The sequence below is a fragment of the Salvelinus sp. IW2-2015 genome, linkage group LG7 (genome assembly GCF_002910315.2).
Source record: "Salvelinus sp. IW2-2015 linkage group LG7, ASM291031v2, whole genome shotgun sequence".
In the NCBI taxonomy this organism is placed as follows: domain Eukaryota; kingdom Metazoa; phylum Chordata; class Actinopteri; order Salmoniformes; family Salmonidae; genus Salvelinus; species Salvelinus sp. IW2-2015.
In genome coordinates this window covers 17,251,341-17,278,035 of record NC_036847.1, presented here as the reverse complement: position 1 = coordinate 17,278,035, position 26,695 = coordinate 17,251,341, and the positions used below count along the sequence as shown (strand labels likewise).

At 42.2% G+C, this 26,695-nt stretch overlaps 2 protein-coding genes and 1 pseudogene across 6 annotated transcripts in view; 1 reads left to right on the top strand and 2 right to left on the bottom strand.

Annotated features, from left to right (window-relative positions):
* The first annotated feature begins 1,046 nt into the window (after nt 1-1,046).
* LOC111966503 (UDP-glucuronosyltransferase 2C1 pseudogene) lies at nt 1,047-10,743 on the top strand (annotated as a pseudogene).
* Nucleotides 10,744-11,371: 628 nt separating this feature from the next.
* On the bottom strand, nt 11,372-15,242 carry dedd (death effector domain containing). 5 transcript variants are annotated; one of them, XM_023991194.2, is made up of 5 exons: nt 15,100-15,242; nt 13,252-13,913; nt 12,859-12,960; nt 12,588-12,725; nt 11,372-12,344 (listed from the first exon to the last, which is right to left on the bottom strand). In XM_023991194.2, exons 2-5 carry the CDS (start codon nt 13,826-13,828, stop codon nt 11,917-11,919), a joined length of 1,245 nt encoding a protein of 414 aa, XP_023846962.1. In that variant the 5' UTR covers nt 13,829-13,913; nt 15,100-15,242; the 3' UTR covers nt 11,372-11,916. The 5 variants fall into 5 exon arrangements, with proteins under 5 accessions (XP_023846962.1, XP_023846966.1, XP_023846964.1 ...); XM_023991198.2 differs by having other exon boundaries at nt 13,252-13,765; XM_023991196.2 differs by having other exon boundaries at nt 15,104-15,242.
* Nucleotides 15,243-25,985: 10,743 nt separating this feature from the next.
* LOC111966083 (biglycan-like) overlaps nt 25,986-26,695 on the bottom strand; it is an 8,187-nt gene continuing 7,477 nt past the window's right edge. The window contains exons 4-6 of the mRNA XM_070444320.1: nt 26,490-26,679; nt 26,207-26,317; nt 25,986-26,088 (exon numbers count right to left, since the gene is read on the bottom strand). Coding sequence (XP_070300421.1) covers nt 26,054-26,088; nt 26,207-26,317; nt 26,490-26,679 — 336 coding nt within the window. The 3' untranslated portion in view covers nt 25,986-26,053. The remainder of the gene's footprint in view (nt 26,089-26,206; nt 26,318-26,489; nt 26,680-26,695) is intronic.

Below are 26,695 nucleotides of genomic sequence, written 5' to 3'. Positions count from 1 at the left end.
GCATTTTGTATTATTCTGTACTTAAATCTGAGACACTCCATTTAATATTATATTGTTATGTTTCGAATGGTATGTATTTATTTGTGGATGTCCGTCACCCATTTCGTATTGTATGTTACGAATTACAATTCGTGGTATATGATGTATAATAGCTAGGTGGCTAAAGTTAGCAAAGCTAGGGGGTTACGGTTAAGTTTGGGAGTTATGTTAAGTTTAGGGAAAGGGTCAGCTAATATGCTAAGTAGTTGCAAAGTATCTAAAAAGTAGTAAGTAGCTGGTAATTTGCTGAAATGCTAAAGCTGTCCGTGATGACATTCGAACTCGCAAAATCGGACCTCTGAAATAAAATGGATGGCCCTCCCTTCAGCAAAATATATTTTACCAAAACCCTCCATGAACACTTGAAAAAGTAACCTCCAATATACCCCAAATAATAATTAAAACAAAGTGGATAGCAGAGAACATGAGTTCCCTTTACCCTAATTTCTTGGACAGACCAGAGCCTTATTTATGCAGTTTTAGAAACTGTTATTTGTCCTGTAAGCATTACATGGCAACGCAGGAATTTTGATAGCGCACAGGGCAGCGGGCCACAAGGTTGTGGGTTCGCAGACGACTGTAGACAGGAGTTGGAGTGGAAAGACCTCCTTTATAGTAAAAGCATTGCATTCATCTATCATCGTATTTGCAGGTTCGAGAAAAAATTGCCTTTTATAAAGAAATTCATGCAATTCTAAATAATTCTACATATTAGCAGAATATTATTTTATACCACACAAAATTACCYYAATTACAGGCTATGAATGGACAGAGAGTTAGGCCTATTTGTTAATTTTATCATATTTTTACAATGCCAAATCTGTGTCTTGTTTGCAATGAAACTGTCCCTGTTTGCAAATAATTAAGTCTGAGATGCCATTAGGAATCTGAACATAGTAATTTCCAAAATTAGGGCTACTTTTCCACCCCGAAGCAGAACATCTTTACTGCTGGCTACTCTACTTCCATGGTTTAACCAATGAGTGAAGATCTCAGGTGTTTCCCTAAAAACTGTCTGGGTTTAAAAATCTTGTATTGTACAGAAAGTGAATAGCTTAATCAATTGATAGTGACATATTTAGATTACTTCCCAAGCAAAGTTAATTGTTTTGTCTCCTTGGCTATAGAAGGTTCTAACTCATCCTCTGAAAGTCAAAGAAAGGACACAATGGAATTCCCATATATGCATCGGAGTCACGTCTTTCCCGGGTATTTTATAGCTTGATTCTAGCATAAAGCATCGCGGACTAAAGCGCTGTTATAGATCACTTTATATAATCGTATCAGTTTTATTTTCTTAAATGTTAAACTAAGGGGGTAGGCCTGTGCTTTTTTGCCATATTCTTTAATAAAAGGTCTGCATATGGCATACCCTCTCATACCCCCTCAATTCGAGTCTTTGTTTTAATTTAACAGCCCTTCACTGACACAGAGTTTAAAGAGTGCATGGTGGGTGGAGGAATTGACAACAAATCTATGGATATAGCAGCCTATAGCCTAATTTCATCTGTCAAACAGGTACTCCTACCTCTTATTTCTTAAATAGGAAGAAATCGTCTCCAACACAAAGCCCTCTTGTTGTTAGTTAAGTCTAATTAAAATGAAGACGGCTGAAAGGAATTATACCTGCTTCAAATTTCATCACCACAATGTAAGTTACTCGAATTTGGCTTATTGTGAGGTCAATAACTCTGATAAATACATCATGGGCAAGTAACAAGCTATCAAAGTTGACCTCCTGTCCTCCTCATCTTCGCTCTCTCCTTCTCAAACTGAACAGAACATAGGCTATAGGCTAGTCTGCGCGCAAGATTGGACATGACCTAATCAACATCAACAAAAATCGGAAGAAGCTTTTGACTCTGCTCCTGAACTGATAAGGTAAGCATACACAGCACAGCCATTGTTTAGGCAGCACACAAAAGAGCAGGCTGGGGCTCAGGGTTGGAATATCCATTACAGTGTGTAATGCAGCCTAGTTCTGTATTTTATTTTTTATTTCACCTTTTTTTAACCAGGTAGACGAGTTGAGAACAAGTTTTTATTTACAACTGGGCTCTGGCCAAGATAAAGCAAAGCAGTGTGACAAAAACCCAGAGTTACACATGGGATAAACAATCGTACAGTCAATAACACTATAGAAAAATCTATACAATCTGTACAGCTGCAGCGATCGGTAAGCTGCTCTGACAGCTGACYCTTAAAGTTAGTGAAGGAGATATAAGTCTCCAACTTCAGTGATTTTTGCAATTTGTTCCAGTCATTGGCAGCAGAGAACTGGAAGGAAAGGCGGCCAAAGGAGGTGTTGGCTTTGGGGATAACTAGTGAAATATACCTGCTGGAGCGCGTGCTACGGGTGGGCGTTGCTATGGTGACCAGTGAGCTGAGATAAGGCGGAGCTTTACCTAGCAAAGACTTATAGATGACCTGGAGCCAGTGGGTTTGGCGACGAATATGTAGCGAGGACCAGCCAACGAGAGCATACAGGTTGCAGTGTTGGGTAGTATATGGGGCTTTGGTGACAAAACGATGGCACTGTGATAGACTGCATCCAATTTGCTGAGTAGAGTGTTGGAGTCTATTTTGTAAATGACATCACCAAAGTCAAGGATCGATAGGATAGTCAGTTTTACGAGGGTATGTTTGGCAGCATGAGTGAAGGTTGTATTTACACCAACCCAGCAGCTATCTTAGAAATATATCTTTGCTCTGTGCTTCTCTGAGCATGCACTTCGTAGCCTATAGGCAATGGATTATTTTATTGAGACCACACTAAATAGCATATAGGCAGACACTTGATATTGCACGCCCAGCGGAGAATCAGAGATGAGCGGCGGCATCAGGCACACATCGATATATAGCCTAATAAGAAATGAATTATAAAACACTGAGAAATATAGAAATGTAATCAATTCAAAATGACATGGCTCTCCCCTGGACTAGATTTAAAAAAATAAAAAATACTAAACCCTRCCTTTGACCGAAGTTGAAAAAAAATGACCCTCCCCCATTTTCCTCCAGGTAATCATTCTGTAAATGTAGATCCTTCCCTTAGCAATGTGTTGGAAAAAATGAATGTCCAAGTCAAGAAACCTTACGAGCAGCCAGCGTAAAACATTTATTTTAGTTTTGTTTAACACTTTTTTGTTACTACATGATTCCATATGTGTTATTWCATAGTTTTGATGWCTTCACTATTATTCTACAYTGTAGAAAATAGTACAAATAAAGAAAAACCCTTGAATGAGTAGGTGTGTCCAAACTTTTGACTGGTACAGTATATAAGTCTGTATATACAGTGGGGAGAACAAGTATTTGATACACTGCCAATTTTGCAGGTTTTCCTACTTACAAAGCATGTAGAGGTCTGTAATTTTTATCATAGGTACACTTCAACTGTGAGAGACGGAATTAAAACAAAAATCCAGAAAATCACATTGTATGATTTTTAAGTAATTAATTTGCATTTTATGGCATGACATAAGTATTTGATACATCAGAAAAGCAGAACTTAATATTTGGTACAGAAACATTTGTTTGCAATTAACAGAGATCATACGTTTCCTGTAGTTCTTGACCAGGTTTGCACACACTGCAGCAGGGATTTTGGCCCACTCCTCCATACAGACCTTCTCCAGATCCTTCAGGTTTCGGGGCTGTCGCTGTGCAATACGGACTTTCAGCTCCCTCCAAAGATGTTCTATTGGGTTCAGGTCTGGAGACTGGCTAGGCCACTCCAGGACCTTTAGATGCTTCTTACGGAGCCACTCCTTAGTTGCCCTGGCTGTGTGTTTCGGTCATTGTCATGCTGGAAGACCAGCCACGACCCATCTTCAATGCTCTTACTGAGGGAAGGAGGTTGTTGGCCAAGATCTCGCGATACATGCCCCATCCATCCTCCCTCAATACGGTGCAGTCGTCCTGTCCCCTTTGCAGAAAAGCATCCCCAAGAATGATGTTTCCACCTCCATGCTTCACGGTTGGGATGGTGTTTCTTGGGGTTGTACTCATCCTTCTTCTTCCTCCAAACACAGGCGAGTGGAGTTTAGACCAAAAAGCTCTATTTTTGTCTCATCAGACCACATGACCTTCTCCCATTCCTCCTCTGGATCATCCAGATGGTCATTGGCAAACTTCAGACGGGCCTGGACATGCGCTGGCTTGAGCAGGGGGACCTTGCGTGCGCTGCAGGATTTAATCCATGACGGCGTAGTGTGTTACTAATGGTTTTCTTTGAGACTGTGGTCCCAGCTCTCTTCAGGTCATTGACCAGGTCCTGCCGTGTAGTTCTGGGCTGATCCCTCACCTTCCTCATGATCATTGGATGCCCCACGAGGTGAGATCTTGCATGGAGCCCCAGACCGAGGGTGATTGACCGTCATCTTGAACTTCTTCCATTTTCTAATAATTGCGCCAACAGTTGTTGCCTTCTCACCAAGCTGCTTGCCTATTGTCCTGTATCCCATCCCAGCCTTGTGCAGGTCTACAATTTTATCCCTGATGTCCTTACACAGCTCTCTGGTCTTGGCCATTGGGAGAGGTTGGAGTCTGTTTGATTGAGTGTGTGGACAGGTGTCTTTTATACAGGTAACAAGTTCAAACAGGTGCAGTTAATACAGGTAATGAGTGGAGAACAGGAGGGCTTCTTAAAGAAAAACTAACAGGTCTGTGAGAGCCGGAATTCTTAACTGGTTGGTAGGTGATCAAATACTTATGTCATGCAATAAAATGCAAATTAATTACTTAAAAATCATTCAATGTGATTTTCTGGATTTTTGTTTTAGATTCCYTCTCTCACAGTTGAAGTGTACCTATGATAAAAATTACAGACCTCTACATGCTTTGTAAGTAGGAAAACCTGCAAAATCGGCAGTGTATCAAATACTTGTTCTCCCCACTGTAAGTCTTTCTGACAGAATATTACAATTAGGTGAAATAACGTTTTTGGCTTTTGTGTGACAGAATTACACTATCCAAAAAAACACTTTTCATAGAATGACCCATGTGTAAGCTACATTCTATTTTTGTAAAATGATGTCAAAATACTGCAACAATGTAACGGCTGTCGTAGTCGTTCTCCTCCTCAGACGAGGAGTAGCATGGATCGGACCAAGATGCAGATTGGTAAGTGTTCATTATTTAATGGAAAAACAACAAACACTACAAAATACWAAAACCAACAAACGTGACTAACCCGAAACAGTCCTGTGTGGCCCAAACACTGACACAGGAACAAACACCCACAAAACCCAAGTGAAACCCAGGCTGCCTTAGTATGATTCTCAATCAGGGACAACGATTGACAGCTGTCTCTGATTGAGAATCATACCAGGCCGAACACAAAATCCCAACATAGAAAATCAAACCTAGACCAACCCACCCAACTCACGCCCTGACCAACTAAAACAAATACAAAACAAAGGAAAACAGGTCAGGAACGTGACAAACAAACTACTAACAATAAGTGTGGCTAAACCCCTGGTTCTTGCAGAGACCCCCCTCTTGCCTCCCTCTGATTACACTGAATGAGATCATATCTATGCACAGTGCATATCATCACACAAAAGTCCATTATCTGGTCAAAACTTGTTTGACCATGTCCATTGTGGCTCTCACAAAGGTTGGTGTCGGGTAAAGGGAGGGACCCAACTTTGGTTCAAGTGTACAACATGACTACAACTACTGCTATTCGAATGCTACTCTCATCTTTTTTAATCTAAGCATGAATTATTGGTTAGAGCGTTGGACTAGTAACCGAAAGGTTGCAAGATCGAATCCCCGAGCTGACAGGGTACAAAATCTGTCGTTCTGCCCCTGAACAAGGCAGTTAACCCACTCTTCCTAGGCCATCATTGAAAATAAGAATTTGTTCTTAACTGACCTGCCTAGTTAAATAAAGGTAAAAATATATATATATCTGCCTAGCCAGCTTCATATCCTCTTCTGACGGCAAGTCTTGAAGTTGCAGTAACTCAACTCTTTATCATTGGCAGTCTGAAAATATGCAACCAATACACACACAAACTATGTTATACTTGGTTAGATACAGGTAACTGACAAAATAAGGGAAACACTTGAGTAAATGAGGGATACAAAGTATGAAAGCAGGTGCTTCCACACAGGTGTGGTTCCTTAGCTAATTAAGCAATTAACATCCCATCATGCTTAGGGTCATGTATAAAACTGCTGAGCAGGCCATTATTTTGGCTACCATGGTTAAGCCGCCATAGGATGACAATGCCCTCATCCACAGGGCACGAGTGGTCACTGAATGGTTTGATGAGCATGAAAATTATTTAAATCATACGCCGTACCGGTCTCAGTCACCAGATCTCACCCACAATTTAACACTTATGGAAGATTCTAGAGCGGCGCAAGAGACAGTGTTTTCCACAACCATCAACAAAACACCAAATTATGGAATTTCTCGTGGAAGAATGGTGTTGCATCCCTACCATAGAGTTCCAGACACTTGTAGAATCTATGCCAAGGTGCACTGAAGCTGTTCTGGCCCGTGGTGGCCCAACGCCCTTATTAAGACACTTTATGTTTATTTTGGAAGGTACCTGTATGTTTGAGACTATAGTCACATGAGTTAATGTCTCTGTGTGTGGTGAGACAGGGTGGAAAGCAGTGGTCAATGAAAACACTTTCAAATACAGAAAGCAACTGTATTTGTTACGTTCTTTTTCCTCTCCAGACAAACCATGATAGTCACCGTGGCAGCCCCACCCTGCTTCCCTCCATGTCCTGCTCTCCTCCTTCTGACCTGTCTCCTGTAGGTGTTCCCAGCTCAGAGCCAGGCTGGCAACATCCTGGTGTACCCTGTGGACGGCAGTCATTGGCTTAACATGGACATCCTCCTGCGAGAGCTGGACCTGCGGGTCACACTTTAACAGTGGTCCGCTCATCCACCAGTTAGTACATCCCTGAACACGCCCGCCACTACTCCTCCATCACATTTCCCGTGCCCAGGGCCAGCAGCCTGGAGGACCTGGAGTACATGGCATCCTTCCTGAGGAGGAGCCTAGAGATATGGACACGAGAGCGCTCCATTTTGTCCTTCATCAAGCTAAAGAAAGAAACCATTAATTTGCTGGAGGCGGCCCATGGCTGCAGTGCTGAAATGGCCCGCTTAGCCATGGAGGACAAACAGTTAATGGAGAAGCTGAAGGCAGCCAATTTTGATTTAATATTGACAGATCCTGGATTTGCAGGAGGAATTGTATTGGGGAGTTACTTGGGTCTTCCTATTGTGCTCAATGTTCGTTGGATCACCAATGCAGAGGGACACTTTGCGATTGCACCTTCGCCCCTTTCTTACATACCAAACATTGGGTCGCTGGTCAGATAAAATTAGTTTTGTCAACAAACTGAAAAACTTCTTGCATTATGGAATCTCTCTTTATATTGATTATGGCATAACAAGACCTCTATACCAGGGTCTGATCAACGAATTRATCGATCCAAACACCAATATCTATTCTCTCATTCAGGGTGCTGATATATGGCTGATGAGAGTGGACATTGTGTTCGAGTTTCCATGCCCTACCATGCCCAATGTGGTCTACATGGGGGGCTTCCAGTGTAAGCCCTCTAAGCCTTTGCCTGCGGAGTTAGAGGCATTTGTGCAGAGCTCGGGGGAACATGGGGTCGTGGTCATGTCTTTGGGGAGTCTGCTGGATAGCCTCCTCCCGGAGATGTCAGAGGTAATTGCAGCTGCCTTCGCCCGACAGCCTCAGAAGGTGGTGTGGAGACATACAGGAGAGAAGCCCTCTACTCTAGGCAACAACACACTGCTGGTGAACTGGCTGCCTCAGAACGACCTACGTGGCCATCCAAAAACAAGAGCCTTTGTGACACACGGGGGCACCAATGGCATCTATGAAGCCATCTACCATGGGGTTCCCATGTTAGGCCTTCCTCTCATCTTTGACCAGTTTGACAACATGCTTCATCTAAAGGCCAGGGGTGTGGCTAAGATTCTCGAGGTGACGGACCTAGAGGTGGAACCTATGACACAGGCTCTGACAGACATCCTGGACAAGAGTAAGCCCTACAGAGATAATATGCGCAGGATGTCAAAGCTCCACTGCGATACCTCTCAAACCAATGGACAACGCCATCTTCTGGCTAGAATTAGCTATGAGGCACAAGGGTGCAGCACACTTGGGCACCGAGTCCTACAAGATGCCCTCGTATGCTTACCATAATGTGGATGTACTGGTACTTCTCCTGACTGTTGTTGTCTCTGTCCTGCTACTAACCCTAATGACTTGCAGGATTCTAGGTAGGGCTCTTTGCCGAAGGAAAAACTGCAGTAGCCTCTGATGAATTCCAGTTTTACATACTACAGTACAGTATATACAACTACACAACTACTATATTCTACTACAACACAAATGGGCATGAAACATTGTCAAAATAACAAATGTTTTCATTAGACAAGAGATGGTTTCAGTCATTCTCAATCATTCTATTTCTTGGAATAAAATAAAAAACAGTAGTTAAGCAAATGTCAATCAATGCAATCTGCTCAAAATGTCACATTGTTTACACAACATTTTACACAACAACTTTTTTTATTTGTGCAGACAAATGTACCAGTCACACATCAATGTAAATATTCACATAAAACCACAATCTCTTTTTTGGTCAGCACAAATAAAAGAATTACAAAATAACAACATACGGCAAATATGGGCAAACAATGTGATGCATTTCTTGCTTTTATGTCCTAGATTTGACTATGTTTGTGTGCTACAGGGGAATATTTAAAACAGAGAAAAAATAAAGTGCTCCTTCCCATCTGCTGTATGGTATGTATTGACAATATCTCTCCAATTTATGACCAGTTCCATTTGCTTGCACTACACAAGAAAAATGCATTTAAAAAAGTTGCAAAGAAAACTAAATATAGCCTATTGAATTATCTACAGAAGGTTACAGAAGTTGTCTCATGTTTCTGGGGATCATAACTAGACATGCAATCTATTAAGGCTTAAAAACAATTAACATAGAACCTATATAATAGATACCAATTTGGAACTTTGTGTTATATTCCATTAGGGAAACATGAACAGCTGTATTGCACCGTAATACTTGCTTTAATGTGTGGTGTGGCAAACTCAATAACGTCAGTTGGCTGAGGGGACTCTTTAAAAGAAAAATCTATAGATAATTGGGTAACAATTCCTTTTAAATGTATTTTTATCATCTAAAAGCAAGAAAATMTCAAAAGTAGCAGTAAAACTGAAATAAAAGATGGCACATGACATATTGCAAAACAATGTGAATTTAATTTCTGGTCTTCAGAACCTGGCAGAACCTTTTATGTACCAAGATTAGATTTTAGTACCAAATATGACTAGCTCTTTTATTTAATACATGGAAAGGTAAAGGTAAATGTCCCTGATCATTTTAACAAGAGTTAAAAGCAAGAGTGAATTTTGAAAGCAGTTGGCAAAATCCTTTAATCTTCCATAAAAGTTAATTGATCCAGGAAAAATCTAAGACTAAGTAGCAGCGCTAAAATGCTAATCTTGTCGGCTATAACATTAATTTACCAACACAAATTAAAACATATTAGGGGAATACAAAATATAACAGATACTGCACTCTGATTAACTATATTACCTTTTCATGTGGAATCGTATAGATATTGAACATCCGTTTAAAGTAACTGATGTACACATTATACACTGTTAAACAGATGCGGTCAAATATATTCGCACTCTTGCATTTCACAATAGAGCGCAATGGAGGTGAATCTTCAGTTTGTTCTTTTCAAAACTGATTGAATGGCAATTTTTACCCCATAGGCACCTGCAACTTACAACAGGTGAGTAAGTAAAATTATGCAGTAAATGAGAATCATACCTCCAACCAAATTAATTAGACTTTATTAATTAGTCCAGGCCATTTTTTACTTTGAAGGGAAAAATCAGAAAAAATATGTTTTTGTTCTTCTTGCCCATGTGCCGTTGTAAATTTAAAAAATACACTTGTAAACACCAAAATATTTTTTAATTTCAACTTATTTTAGAATAAATAGTGAATCAAGCATGGGTGCCAATATATTTGACCACATCTGTATATGAGACTGAGGACATTCTTACAATGCAAACAAGTATGAAGTGAACCACTTTCCAACACCTCACTGCTCTTGACCTTGCTGCATCTATGAAAGCCAACCTCACAACCTATAAAAAATGTTGCCTAGAAAACACCCTCATATGTCAGCGGTATAGCCAACTGTATTAAATAATTTATCAGATGGCAGTCTGATCAATGTCTGTGGATCTGACTCTGGCTGTACGTTCATCCCACACGATATCTCAGACAGCACTGGGACGATTTTGACTAAACTTACTGATTGGTCCAAGGCGGTGAAACATGTTTAAAGTTCAAGTTAAGTTGAAGTTAAAGTTGCCTCGTTTCCTAAAGCAAGTATCAGAGGCTCCTAACTTGGGTAGCACTACACCATGCTACATTGTGTCAGACGGATTGTAGGATAATGAACTGTGGACAAAGATGTCTTGAAAATGTGGTCCAAAATAATCACCAACTACTCTGGTCTTGTACATTTGCATGAAACACAATATGCCTAATTATACCGTTGTAGTAAAATGTATGATATTGATGAACTCAAACAAAATGGTGCTCCCAGTGTACTTCCCTAAATAAATGGTTGAAAGTACTAAATGCAGTGTGTAGAGCCTTTTCTCTTTACATGAAATTACCATTAAAAAGCAAAAACAAGGGGGGAACTTTGTATGTTGGTTGTAACTCAAATATAATAAAACAATTGTTTAAAGTTGAGATCCACATAAGGTGAAACAGGCCACTGGTCACCCCAGGCGCTTTTGTTTTTGTTTTGTTTATGAAACAGAGCAGCGGAGCATCGTGGTACCTACTCTGCTGGTCTATCGTGCTTGCAATGATGTGAGATGATGTCAGAGGGGAAAAAACTGTGTTGTTTGAAGTACCGTCTTTGTTGTAATATCGCAAACAGACGTGGCAGTTTCACCACTAAGGATTCCAGCTTTAATGAATGTGTCTTTCTGATTAAATTCTAATATTGACAAGCAAATCAAGAAATAAAAGTCTGAGCCATGGGTYAATACACATATTCAAAAAGGACATTTGTATTTGAGATGAGGGTAGATTCAAAATTATTTCAAAATGACTTGACGTTTTTTTAATACTTATTACTGCATTCTGTTGTTGAATTTTGTATTGCAATTTTCAAGCACATCTGAAACCACTCAGTACGCTTAATCTTTTCAATCCTTTTGAACCAAATCATCAAGAACGACCCACACAAGAATAGTTCATTTGACAACGTACCAAAAATATTTTGAAATGATTTACTACCAAATAATTGTATGATGGCATGTCTCTGGCTTACAATGATTTTGTCCTTGTCTGGCAGTAAACAAAATGCTAAATGTCCCAATAGGGACTTGTTTATAGCCATGTGTAGTAATAGTCTACTAGGGGCCATTTCAAGAACACTTTATGGCAAAGAGCTGTGTGATACCAAAAGAAAATGTTAAATCAGATTTTATAGTCAATTCACAAGTTACAATAAAAAATATTAACATTGTCCTTCCAGCAGAAAAAACTAAACCTTCAACATTCAAAACACTCATCTTATGTCTGTGTTCCATACATCTAACTCAACTTGCTCTTGCTCACTTTAATTTCACATTCCCTTCATAGATGAAAGGGCAGGGCACCCAGCATTCTTCCTCATACTTCTTCCTGAATCAGACCGTACTTTACACTTTCCTTGCTTCTGTCCTCGCCATGAAGTTAAGTTATCTTATTTGGGACATGGGTGCCCCTTCTGCTAAAAGAAGCAGACATGCGCTTCTAGGAGGATGGAGTCCCTCTGCTCCCTTCGGGAGTGGCAGCAGCCCCGGCCCCAGCCCCACCTCCAGTGACCAGGTTCCGGAGCAGCTTGCGGCGGCCGGCCTGATAGTCCTCCTCATCCACATTGACCAGCAGTTTGATGGCCTCATGGCCCACCGCCTGTTTGAGTGAGTCTGTGATGAAGACGCCCTTCAGGGCCTCCAGCAGGGAGCCATTGATGTAATCCCGCCAGAAAGCATCTAGGTATGTGAGCTCCGAGAACTTGATGTCACAGATGATGGAGCCCAGGTCCCGGGACTTGAGAATAGTGTTTGCCTGGTTGAACCTCTCAAACTGCCTCTCCAGAGCCTCCTGCTTGTTGGAGAAGACGTTTCCCTGAAGCGCTGATTCATGCTGGCAGTACTCGGCGCGCACTCGTAGGCGGATGTCTGCAGGGGTGTGGGGTGAATAGGGAAGAGCAAGTGGAATGTTATACAGAGGAAGTGTGTGCCGTCTAATGCCATGGAAACAATACAGTCAAGGAATGACTTAATTCAGCAACTGTATAGTTTGGTCGCAGATATGTATGCATGTGCTTTAGCCAACTCTTTTGTAATTCATTGTCATGAAAGAACTGTCAAAAAGTAGATACACACATGCAACCTCTGAAGGCATAAAGTTATTCAACTTACCACAAGTTTGCTTCTCCCTGCAGTCTCCTGTGGTGTGGGCCCTCTTCCTTTTGCGGCTCGGTAATGGGGGGCCTGGCTTGGTGCGGGGGGGGCCCACCTGGGGCCCCGATGGAGAACAGCATATTACTGGTTGGGGGCCTGTTAGTGGAGTAGGGGAAAAAATGCTAAGATATTTAGAGATGTATTCATTTCACTATTTCCACCAACTGTATTACTCCCCCCACACACACATACTGTATGTAGATGTATACATGTAAAGTCACACATTCACCTGTCCTCCTGTGGGGTGTAGCCTCCCTGCTCTCTCCTCCTCTGGGGGACACATAACGCACTGACGTCTCTTCCAGGTACTTATCCACTGGGTCTGGGCACACTGAAAAGCAAAGCACAGCAACACTTTTGGTTAGTGACTTAATATTTACATTTAATGCAAATTGTCAATTATTAACTAAGAAAACACAAAAAGTGTGTTTTCAAGAAGTTGGCGAAAAGTGGTAAAAAAAAAATTGGTATAACATTTTGGAGACCGACAACATAACATTTTGGGGATCGGCAACCTACGTTTTCTGCCTTGACGCCAATAGATTTAGTTTTCTTTTTCATTTTCAATAGAATTTTAGTGGGCCTGAAAAAGGCAAAGGTTGAGAAGGAAACCACCACTCACCGGTCTGTCTCTTCCTGAGTGTGACGTAGGGCAGCAGGTCGTGCCGTGTGATGATGCGGAGCAGCTGCAGGACGTGCCTGAAGTTGGTCTCATCACAGCGCCCCTGGCGCTCCAGAGCTAGCAAGAAGTCCCGGCCGCTCCTGATGCCTCCGCGCTCATACTCATCGATGACGTCCACGAACAGGAAGGAGAGCACTCGCACGTCACGGTGCGTGAGCTGGGCTCCCACTATGTCAAACATGCGGTGCAGTGAGTACAAGCCGTAAGCGTTGTCTACGGCCTCCTCAGGCCAGGGTTCGAAGCGTCCCGACGAGGGCCTCCTGGAAATGGCAGAGTTAGTGCAGGAGGCCGAGGCGCCCCTGTTCACTGCCACTCCGCTGGAGGTCCCCACTGATGAGGACCCCACACCACCCATCAGACCTCTGTGGGGGGCAAGGTGCCCCGCAGCACTACTCTGAGTAGAGTCCAGCTGGTTTGGGTGAATGTGAGGCCTACCGTGGTGAGCTGAAGAGTTCTGGGGGACAAGGAGGGGAGGGTTGACGTTTGCATTGGGGAGGGGATGCTGCTGTGAGGTCATCACTTTGTTAGGGGTGGAAGATGACAACGGGGATGCAGAAATCCCAACAACTTCTTTGTTGTGTCTGAATACTTAAACTGCTTTCCTATAAAAAAAAAAAGAGGAACAAAACACTTCACACCTAGCAAAACAGTAAAAGACCGGAACTGAAAGAGCATAAACTCAAACAAAGGAATTATTTTTTACATGAAATTAGGTTGATTATCTAAACTCAAGTTTCAGCATCTAGATAGGTAGCTAAGCTCTCTATTGTGTAGCTTAACTAGTAACGTTAGTGTCTACCATGCCTATAGCTAGCAAGCCAACCAAACTGAAAGATACTAATGTAATGATAACAGCTAGCTTCTAGGCCAAATCATCTTGCACGGTTTATCCCTTTAAAATAAGAATTACACACTTATTTGAGCAAGGGAAACAAATATACACAACATGGCTGTCAGTCATGATATCAGTGACGTAACTCTCTCCCGAAGTTTACTAAACATCAACATGGAAAATGGGCAATGGGCAATGATGACTGGCTTTCTAGGCTAGCTCAATGCACCAAGCCAACAACGACGTAGCTACAGTAGCTAGTTAGCCCACTCAGACAGGCAGAGGTCCAAGCTAGCTGGCTAGTTATATACAATAGCATAGCCAGTGTATATATATATATATATATATATATATATATATATATATATATATCATCTTTGGCATTAGTAGCTAACGTTAATCACAACAGTCAGGAAGCTAGGTAGGTCATTGTTAACAACAAACATCTAACGTTACAGTAAGTACAGTAGCTACTAGCTAGTTAAGTTAGCTACATGACATTGTTAAATTTCGCTAATCCTAAATGACTAGCTAACGTTAGCTAGATAAACCACCCAGATAACTGGATAACCACCAAGCTACAAGCAGCTTGTTATTGTAGAAACGCAGTTAGTTAGCTAATTAGGAGCTCGTATGGAGTTAGTTAGTTAACAAACTAACGTCGTTACGTCAACTCGTTTCAATTTAAATGAACGAACGTTAGTTAGCTTGCTAAACGTTATTTAGTTACACAAAACAACAAAAACGTGGTCACAAATTAAACGACATCATCYGTAGCTAGCTAAGATTCGTTTTTTAAAGACATTTAGCCACAGTAAGGACTGGTTTTCGTATGCTAGATAGTTGGCTAACTTTAGCAATGTAGATAACTAGTGCTAACCATGTTTACCTTAGCTACGTTACCTTAATGGCGTTAGCTACCTTGATTCAAAATAAATCAACTTGAAAGACCGTACCTACTTACTTAACGTTCTTGGTGGAATGCTAAGCTCCTTCAAGATCAGAAAACACAATTATGATGGATAATGTCACACTCTTTCCAGAGGCTACAATTAGCATGCCCATTGTCCTTTCTCAACTAAAATGAAAGAATATCCGGTACACAGTATGATTCACATCCAGGTTATTAATTCAGGCCCTGTTATAATACTTGTAAACGAGACAGTCTTTGCTTGTAAAGTGCACCCTTCCTTCCTCTCTCTCTTGAACTAATATTTCATCTAAACATGAAATGGATCATTTGTTTATGACAACAAAAACATAAACAGGAGTATGTTTTGGGTTATGATAGGTGATATGCAGCTCATAACTGAGGCATTTACAAATTAGGCTTCAAGATGGGAAGCCTATAACATCAGGGCATCGTCCTGATCGCACCTATCCTATACATTTAATTCAATATAGCCTACACAGTATTAACAGTATATATGATGTGGATTTTAATCTTTGTTTATACAGGTACAGGTAAGTAAATTAAGAAACAATTCATGTTTACAATGACAACTTGTCCGTCCAAACAAGAACCTATTTGAAAAAGAAAGTAACAGGCTGATGTAGAGAGAGCGTAAACTGTATTTGGGCTGGATCCATGGATTCTGCGGTGCAGAGACGAGAGCTGTACTCCCTGCGCCACAAAAGCTTTAGGCCTAGGGGCGGAGGCAGAGCCTCTTTCCATTCACACCAAGCCCCAAATGGCAACAATTCCTTACAAAGGCCATCCCACAGCTACCACCAATGTAGCCTAATATGCACTATACTTTACTTGTGGTTGATATAAAATAATATAGACGCAGGCTACTGATTGAGGAGTGAATCCACACTGGAAGCTTTACTTCTTAACACACACTACAGTTGCCCTGTAGGACACCTCATCCAAATACCACACATGTCATAACAAAATCATCCACAACTCAAAGGCCAAATTATTTCATATTGCTCCGATACATTGGCAACATTTAGCACATTTAGTAAAATAGATCACGGTTTATTAAATATATTATATTTACCACAATGTCTTGGAAAACATCTGTCCTGTCTTCACAATCCTTATCCTTGGTTCTTCTGGGAATCTAAAAAAACAACAACATAAAATTAAAATTAGCTTCTCAAATATATTTATTTTATGAATACTTTGTGCCCAGAAAGTCCTTGATATGCATCTCTAACTTTGGTCCTGGCAGTTCCAGCCAAGCACTTACACACACGATTCAATCTCCAGGACTTGTTATTTTTATTTAACCTTTATTTAAAACCTCTTGGAAATAGGGGYCGCCCTTTTCACTTCTGGATAAAATTGTGCCCAATTTAAACGGCCTCGTACTCTGTCCTAGATCATATGATATGCATATTATTATTACTATTGGATAGAAAACACTCTGAAGTTTCTAAAACTGTTTGAATTATATCTGTGAGTAAAACACAACTCATTTGGCAGGCAAACTTCCAAACAGGAAGTGAAAATTCTGAAATGGGTCTCTGTGAAAGGCATTGCCTATTCAATTGTCTTGTATTTATGGATCTGTATGCACTTCATACGCCTTCCACTAGATGTCAACAGGCAGTAGAACGTGGAATGAAGTGTCTAGCCTTCRSTGGGACCGGATGYGAGTCGTTGGAGTGAGAGGTCAGCCATATTGGTAGTACTTGGCTACGCACTTAGGTTTGTCATATCGTTGTCTGCAATGCGTTAGGTAGACACGAAGAAATGCTCCGTCTGGAACGTTATTGGATATATTTGTGAAAAACATCCTAAAGATGGATTCTCAACTGAGTTTGACCAGTTTATTKGACTTTTATTATGACTTTTTGAATTTTTCGTTCATGCGTAAAATCTTCATCGACACGTGAGCTCCACCATGCTAGCCAAAGTTGCTAATTCGACAGAAGAAATGGACATTCTAAAACAAAACAACGATTTATTGTGGAACTAGGATTCCTGGCACTGCATTCTGATGAAAGTTCATCAAAGGTAAGGGAATATTTATGATGTTATTTTGTATTTTTGTGGACTCTTTGGACTCCAACATGGCGGAGAATGGCTGAGCGCTGTCTCAGATTATTGCATGCTGTGCTTTGTACTAAAGTAATTTTTTTAAATCTAACACAGCGGTTGCATTAAGAACCAGTGTATCTTTAATTATATATGCAAAATGTATTTTTCAGCAAAGTTTATGATGAGTTTTTCTGTTAGATTACGTGGCTGTCTAAAATTTCTCCGGACATTTTGGTGCCATTTGTGACCATGGCGGCAATGTAGAACCACGATTTATAGCTATAAATATGCACATTTTCGAACAAAACATAAATGTATTGTATAACATGATGTCATAAGACTGTCATCTGATGAAGTTGTTCAAAGGTAAGTGATTAATTTTATCTCTATTTGTGGGTTTTGTGAAAGCAATCTTTGCGGTGAAAAAATGGCGTTGTGTGTTGGGCTATTGTGGTGAGCTAACATAAATATATGTTGTGTTTTTGCTGTAAAACATTTAAAAAATCGGACATGTTGGCTGGATTCACAAGATGTTTATCTTTCATTTGCTGTATTGGACTTGTGATTTCATGAAATTATATTATATGATATCCCTGTGGCGCRAGGCTAGGCTATGCTAGTCAGCGTTTCTGATAAGGATGATCCCGGATCCGGGATGGGGGGTCCGTAGAGGTTTTAACTGATGGAGACCCCAGTTCTACTGTATATGTATGTTTCAACTTACCTGGTTGCACACAGCTTCTACATATCGTACAAAGGCAAAGTGTTCACAGTTGAGTGAGAATAGTCGGTATGGGAATAATAAATGTTCATCAGAGCATCAAGCCTCTGATTTATCTTTTCCTGTGATGAGGGCTGGTGACCTCCTTCACACACAGGAAATTCTGCTTGCAGGCCATGGCGGATGGTACTCATCAGTCACCCCTCATCTAGGATCAAAGCAGTTTGCGAATAAAGATGCACTTGAGGGTCATAAAATAGTAATTACATAAAAGTAGTTGTACATTTGTTGACTCAAGACTTTATGGGTATCATTAACTCTAAATATCAATATAAGAACTCTGTAACACACCAATCTTGTATTACCCTGTTTTCACATTCATGTCTCACCTGTCACTGCAAAATGGATTATGTGTCCATCTTCATCATATACACCGAAATGTGAGTATCCAATAGGGTAAGAGAATTCGATCAAGTCTCCAAACTTGGTAGCTGACAAAATGTCATCAATATGTACAGAACATACCATAAGAAATGCATTCAAAACTCCACCCTATGACAGCTTACCTATTCGGTTTAYCAGCAGAGTTGACATTGTAGATGCAGGTGCAGGTTTGTAAAGGATTTCACACAATTGTTCTTGCAATTTTCCAACATTCAATCAGTAGTTTTACTGTAGTTTAGTTATAGACTTGCAGTGTTTAACTTTTTTTTTTAAAGACATCATACAGTGCCTTCAGAAAGTATTCACACCCCTCGACTTTTTCCACATTTTGTTGGTGTTACAGCTTAAAATTAAATTGAGATGTTTTGTCACTAGCCTACACACAATACCCCATGATGTCAAAGTGGAATGATGTTTTTTGAAATTAATGAAAAGCTGGGGACTCCAGAATGGCACAGCGGTCTAAGGCAACATAAGGCGTCACTACAGACCCTGGTTCACTCCCGGGCTGTGTAACAACCAGCCGTGATCGGGAGTCGCATAGGACGGCGCACAATTGGRCAAGCGTCGTCTGGGTTAGGGGAGGGTTTGGCCGGGGGGGCTTTACTTGGCTCATCACGCTCTAGCGACTCCTTGTGGCGGGCCGGGCGCCTGCAGGTTGACCTCGGTTTGTCAGGTGAACAGTGTTTCTTCCGACACATTGGTGCGGCTGGCTTCCGGGTTAAGCTGGCGGGTGTTAATTAAGAAGCGCGGTTTGGCGGGTCATGTTTCYGAGGAAGCATGACTTGACCTTTGCGTCCCGAGCCCGTTGGGGAGTTGCAGAGATGAGACAAGATCGAAAAAGGGGGTAAAATAAAACATTTAATTAAAAGCTGAAATGTCTTGAGTCAATTCAGCCCCATTGTTCTGACATGCCTAAATAAGTTCAGGAGTAAAAATGTGCTTAGCAAGTTACGTAATAAGTTGCATGGACTGTGTGCAATAATAGTGTTAAACATGATTTTTGAGTGACTACCACATTTCAAACACAGATTCAACCACACAGAGCAGGGACATTTTCCAATTTGTCACGAAGGGCACGTATTGGTAGATAAAAAATAAAAGCATACATTGAATATCCTTTTGAGCATGGTAAATGTATTAATTACACTTTGGATGGTGTATCAATACACCCATTCACAACAAAGTTACAGGCGTCCTTCCTAATTCATTTGCCGGAGGGGAAGGAAACCGGTCAAGGATTTCACCATGAGGCCAATGGTGACTTTAAAACAGTTACATAGTTTAATGGCTGTGATAGGAGAAAACTCAGGATGGATCAACGACATTGTAATTACTCCACAATACTAACTTAATTGACAGAGTGAAGAGAAGGAAGCCTGTACAGAATAGAAATATTCCAAAACATGCATCCTGTTTGCAATAAGGCACTAAAGCAAAACTGCAAAAACTGTGTCAAAGTCATGAAAACAAAGCATATGTTTGGAGCAAATCCAACACAACACATCACTGAGTACCACTCTTCACTTGTTCAAGCATTGTGGTGGCTGCATCTTGTTATGGGTATGCTTGTCATCGGCAAGGACTATGACGTTTTTTTATGATAAAAGGAAACACAATAGAGTTAAGCACAGGAAAAATCTTAGTGGAAAACCTGGTTCAGTCTGCTTTCCAACAGACACTGGATGTCACGATCGTTATAATGAGTGGACCAAAGCGCAGCGTGATCTGAGTTCCACATCTTTTTATTTCGAGGTGAAACTCACAGCAAAACAAAAACAATAAATCTCAAAACGAAATGTGAAGCTAACAATAGGGCTAACATGCAACTATACATAGACAAGATCCCACAAAGCACAATGGGGAAATGGCTGCCTAAATATGATCCCCAATCAGAGACAACGATAAACAACAACCAGGCCAACATAGATCATTAATCACCTAGATAACCGACCCTAGTCACTGTCACGCCCCAACCAACATAGAGAATAAACAGCTCTCTATGGTCAGGGCGTGACAGTACCCCCCCCCCCCCCAAAGGTGCTGACTCCGACCGCAAAACCTGACTCAATAGGGGAGGGTCCGGGTGGGCATCTACCGTCGAGGGCGGCTCCGGTGCGGGGCGAAGTACCCACTCCGCTCGCAGATACGTCATCTCCCATGGTGGCTCTGGTGCGGGGATCGTCGCCGGAAGCTCCGGACCGTGGATCCTCGCCGGAGGAACCCGGACCGTGGCTCGTAGCCGGAGGATCCGAACCGTGGGTCGTCGCCGGAGGAACCGGACCGTGGATCGTTGCCCTAGGAACCGGACCGAGGATCGTCGCCGTAGGAACCGGACCGTGGATCGTCGTCGTAGGAACCGAACCGTGGATCATCGCCGGAGGAACCGGACCGTGGATCGTCGCCGGGGACTCCAGACCGTGGATCGTCGCTGGAGGAACTGGACCGTGGATCGTTGCCGGAGGCTCCGGACTGGGAACCCTCGCATGAGGCTCTGGACTGGGAACCCCCGCTGGAGGCTCTGGACCGCAGACCGTCACTGGAGGCTCTGGACCGCAGACCGTCGCCGGAGGCTCTGGACCGCAGACCGTCGCCGGAGGCTCCGGACTGGGAACCCTCGCAGGTGGTTCTGGACTGGGAACCCCCGCTGGAGGCTCCAGACTGCAGACCGTCACTGGAGGCTCCGGACTGCAGACCGTCTCAGGAGGTTCCGGACCGTGGACCGTCTCAGGAGGTTCCGGATCGTGGACCGTCTCAGGAGGTTCCGTACCGTGGACCGTCTCAGGAGGTTCCGGACCGCGGACCGTCGCCGGAAGCTCCGGACCGGGAACTGTCGCCGGAAGCTCCGGACTGGGAACTGTCGCCGGAAGCTCTGGACTGTGGAGGCGCACAGGCGGCCTGATGTGTGGGTCCGGTACAGGTGGCACCGGGCTGGACGCGCATTGGAGGCCTGATGCGTGGGACCGGTACAGGTGGCACCGGGCTGGTGACACGTACCTCAAGGCGAGTGCGGGGAGGAGGCACAGGACGTACTGGACTGTGGAGATGCACTGGAGGCCTGATGCGTGGGACCGGTACAGGTGGCACCGGGCTGGTGACACGTACATCAGGGCGAGTGCGGGGAGGAACAGGACATACTGGACTGTGGAGACGCACTGGAGGTCTGGAGCGTAGAGCTGGCACAACGCGTCCTGGACAAGGCAAGTGCGGGAAGCTGGCACAGGATGCACTGGGCTGTGAAGGAGCACTGTGGATGCAGCGCGTAGAGCCTGCACAGGATATCCTGGACCGAGGAGGCGCACTGGAGACCAGGCGCGCTGTGCCGGCACAACACGTCCTGGACAGATACCCACTTTAGCACGACAAGTGCGAGGAGTTGGCACAGAATGCACCGGGCTGTGAATGCGCACTGGAGACACAGTGCGTATCACCGCAAAACATGGTGCCTGACCGGTCACACGCTCCTCACGGTGAGTACGGGGAGTTGGCTCTGGTTCAAAACCTGGCTCCGCCAACCACCCCGTGTGCCCCCCAAAAATTGTTTTGGGCTGCCTCTCGGGCTTCCGTCGTGGCCGCGAACCCCGGTGTCGTCATTGTTGTTCCCTCGCTGCCTCCGTCTGCTCCCATGGAAGGCGATCCTTTCCGGCCTGGATCTCCTCCCACGTCCAGGATCCCTTACCGTCCAAGATATCCTCCCATGTCCAGGATGTCTGCTCCTCCTGGCCACGCTGCTTGGTCCGTTTGTGGTGGGATCTTCTGTCACGATCGTTATAATGAGTGGACCAAAGCGCAGCGTGATCTAGGTTCCACATCTTTTTATTTCTAGGTGGAACTCACAGCAAAACAAAATCTATATTTCTCAAAACTAAACGTGATGCTAACAATAGGGCTAACAGGCAACTATACATAGACAAAATCCCACAAAGCACAATGGGGAAATGGCTGCTTAAATATTATCCCCAATCAGAGACAACGATAAACAGCTGCCTCTGATTGGGAACCATACCAGGCCAACATAGATCATTAATCACCTAGATAACCCACCCTAGTCACTGTCACACTTCAACCAATATAGAGAATAAACAGCTCTCTATGGTCAGGGCGTGACACTGAAAGACAAATTCACCTTTCAGCATGACAATAACTTAAAACACAAGACCAAATATACACTGGAGTTGTTTACCAATACGACATTGAATGTTGCTAAGTGGATTAGTTACAGTTCTGACTGAAAATCGGCTTGACAATATATGGCAAGACTTAAAAATGTCTGTCTAACAATGACCAACAACCAAACTTGACAGAGCTTAAAGAATTTAAAAAATAATAATGTGCAAATATTGTACAATCCAGGTGTGCAAAGCTCTTAGAGACTTAACCAGAAAGAGTCACAGCTGTAATCCCTGCCAAAGGTGAATCTAAAAGGTGAATCTAACATGTATTGACACAGGGGGTTGAATACTTATCAATATACAGTATATTGGTGTTTTATTATTCATTACTTTTTTACAAATGTTAGAATTTTTCTTCCACTTTGACATTACAGAGTATTTTGTGCAGATCGTTGACAAAAAATTACAATTTAATTAATTTTATTCCAATTTTGTAACACAAAACATTTAGGAAAAGGTCAAGGGGCATGAATACTTTCTGAAAGCACTGTACATTATAGGCCTACATCTCTTCTGTCATGAAACAATACTAGGCTACATAGGCCCACTATTTTGTAAAGTTGTTAGTTGGTCAAGAAATAAACTATAAGAGTAATTTATTAATAACCTACTTTCAAAACATAATACACACACAACAAACAATTCCTTACCTGCGGCAGAAAGATAGGCTACAGTCACAGAGTACAGTAAAGCTGCAGGTGTTCTCGCGCGTTAAATAAAATGCAAGTTGGGCAACGAATTTCACCACTGACTGTTGTAGAACGCAATATTTTCTTAGTATATGAGGCTATGGTAAAATATATTGTAGCTCACATGCTGCGTGTAGTCCATTATTGTGTCAATAGTTTTGACCATTAAATCTTAGCAGGTTTGGTGGCAGGGCGTGTTCTTTTTAGTTGAAGGGAAAGTCGTTTGTAAATTATTTCATGTGTCAGTGACTCATTAATGTTTGGCCAGTGTAACAGTATAACTTTAGACCGTCCCCTCGCCCCGACACGGGCGCGAACCAGGGACCTTCTGCACACATCAACAACAGTCGCCCACGAAGCATCGTTACCCATCGCTCCACAAATGCCACGGCCCTTGCAGAGCAAGGGGAAACCCTACTTAAGTCTCAGAGCAAGTGACGTAACTGATTGAAACGCTAGTAGCGCGTACCCGCTAACTAGCTAGCCATTTCACATCCGTTACACCAGTATTTGTATTGTTGTCAGGCTGAAGCCTATTAAAAAGTTAGCCAGTCTGCAAGAATATTGAGAATATTCTAATAGGTGGGATAAAATAGTAAAATATTGAAATACCTAGAAAAACGTCTAATGACATTAATTTGTTGAAGAAATCACACGATTTCATTAAAAGGTATGCAAAATGTGTTCTAAATAATTTCCAAACACATCATAACAACAAAAAATGTTGAACAAAGTTTATGAGTGATCAATTCTTCTGAAGGTGATTAAAGCTTTCAACTGACAGTTTGTATTGTTCTTTTATATCCAAAACATGAGGTCAGTTGAAAACAAACAAAGAAAATTATTTATTAATAATCATGGTTGACCTTAAAATGAGGGACAGGTTTTTTTTTCTTAAAATTATTCACTAATCACATAATATAAATAATAATCTTCAGAAATGACTTTGTCAAGCAACAAAAATAACTAGGGCTATGATGGTGAAAACTTGGGAAAATGTAGGGGTTAAGTGGGTTAAACTCTTCCTTGAAGTTCCAGAGTGCACATAGGAAATTGTCAAAATGCTGAATTTGCGAGTATGAATGTGCTCTATATTAAAGGGCACTTAATTGAACTGACTATTAAAATGCATTATTGGTGCTAAATTTTTACTTAAAATTTCAAAGGGACGCAAAAGGGACTCATTTCGTGGAACGACCTGCCTAACGACCCGCCTAAATACATTGGATTGATTGATTGAAGTGATGAGGATGATCCATTTTTTCCCAATATACAATATCGCCCACCCCATGCATGCAAAACAGACTTCAGTTATGTTTTATTTATCTATCTTTTACGCTACGTCAGACTATCAATTAATTGTTTTTGAACTGTGTAACAAAGTTATTTATTTTACATCTGAGTTGCATGTATTCCTCCCCAGCTGGTGCCTCTCATGCACTACTTTTTGTGGTTGCCAAACTGTACGGCCATCCTGTTGCTGACACAGCGGAAGGTGGTCGGCACCACCTCCCAGGAGTTGATTGGGTTATCAAAGAGACTGATCCCGTTGTAGTAAGTCTTCTTCACACCAAAACCCTCAGGGCAGAAGTCATTCATGTCAACCTGGCTGATGTTGTTGGAGTGAAGGTAAACCACCTGTTTAAAAAACATTACATATATCAACTGTTATCAACATAACATAACATATCAAGTGAAATCACCAATGTTGATGTTTAAAAAACATTACAGATATTAATTGTTATTAACATAAGTGAAATGACCAATGTTGATGTGATTGATGCTGCTTCACAACCCCCTCCACACTACCTGCAGATGCTTCATTCCAGCAAGACCTCCAGGGACATTGGGGATCCGGTTGTTCTCTAGATGCAGCTCTCTCAGGTTTTGCAGGTAATCCAGGCTGCCGTGCTCAATGTGGCGAATGTGATTGTAGCCTAAACCCAAACTAACACACACACAGACACACACACACACACACACACACACACACACACACACACACACACACACACACACACACACACACACACACACACACACACACACACACACACACACACACACACACACACACACACACACACACACACACACACATTGAAATTGAGTGATTGATGAGACAATGAAGGGCAGACCAACTAGAGAAGGGGTCCCTAATTACATTCAGCCGTGTGTCGATTTTTCCTTGAGCGAATGGTCGGGCCACCGAAACATAGTTATTAATAATTTGTACACTGCAAATTGACCGCAACAATCCTAAACAGATATAGTTTTGGACAAAAACAGAATAATTTCAAACGTTGATGATTACATTGGGATACGATCACATATGCCTCTCCATTTTTGCGTGGGAATACTTGGAATCAGAATTCCTAAATTAAAATCACTTTCAGCTAATTTCCTGGTGATTAAACTGTATTTTATGTCCAAGAACGAAAATGATATATAAAAAAATCTTTCAGATGCTCACTTCTTATCTTCAAAGGAAAACATTTATTTAAAAAATTAAAAAGCATATAAGTAACAACAGCATAATAGAAGAGTCATTGTTCAAGTTGCACAACAGAAACTGTCGGGTATCATCATGATAGGGGCACCCTCTATTGCAGGGTTCCCCAATAAGCGGCTCTCAGGCCAAATTCGGCCAGCGGGTGATTTTATTTCCCCCCCAAGTTTTCTGAGCAAAGAAAAAATATATATAGATCTACAGCATTCATAAACTCCTCATAAATGCATAATGCGATGGACTTTTAGAAACTCTCAGATATTGAACACCCTCTTGTAAAGCTACTTGTACAGACGTACCTGTGCAAACCCTCATATTGCCTTAGGTCTTCTAGTTCAATGGCTTGAATTTGATTCTGATCCAAATGCAACTCATGTAGACCCTCAGGGAGATCCGGAAYGTGAAGGAGAACAAGTGACTGATAGATTCAAAGGATTTTTCAGTGGAAATGTGTGGGAAGTTGCAATGTAACAAACAGAACACTTAGCAGAACACTCCAAATATAATTATTGTAAAGGTTATGCCATGCTTTCTACCTTTAGGGATGCCTGTGAGTTTTGCCTCAGAAATGCGAAGGAAGGTAAGTTTGAGACCATCAAAGGCTCCCGGCTCCAAACCACTGTTCTGAATAGGATTCCTCCCCATCTCTGTAGGAGAAAAGTATGTGTTTAAGTCAATGCCAATACCTGCTCCAGTACTCAAGCGGCTAGATGTAGACCTCAAAGACCTTTAGATGTTAGATGTGTTTTGCTGTTCCCATATCTGGTACTAACACATAATAAATATGGCCTAAGGTCCAACTATAGCTTGTCATCTCACCAATGCAATTCATGCTGCCCAGGCCAGAGAAATCACCAGCCGCCACCTTCTTGATGTGGTTGTCATGGATACGGAGCTCCACCAGAGAGGAGGGCAGGTTCTTGGGCACGGCTGTCAACTGGTTGTGGGAGAAGTAGAGCTTTTGCATCCTTCTGAGGGGCATGAAGGCCCGCGGGTGCACCCTGGAGATCTTGTTATTCACCAAC

Coding starts and splice junctions, on each gene's coding strand:
- dedd (XM_023991194.2), bottom strand. CDS start 13,828: ATGACCTCACAGCAGCATCCCCTCCCCAATGCAAACGTCAACCCTCCC. Junction 12,961..13,251: donor ACTCAGGAAGAGACAGACCG/GTGAGTGGTGGT, acceptor TTTGCTTTTCAG/TGTGCCCAGACCCAGTGGAT. Junction 12,726..12,858: donor TACACCCCACAGGAGGACAG/GTGAATGTGTGA, acceptor CTCCACTAACAG/GCCCCCAACCAGTAATATGC.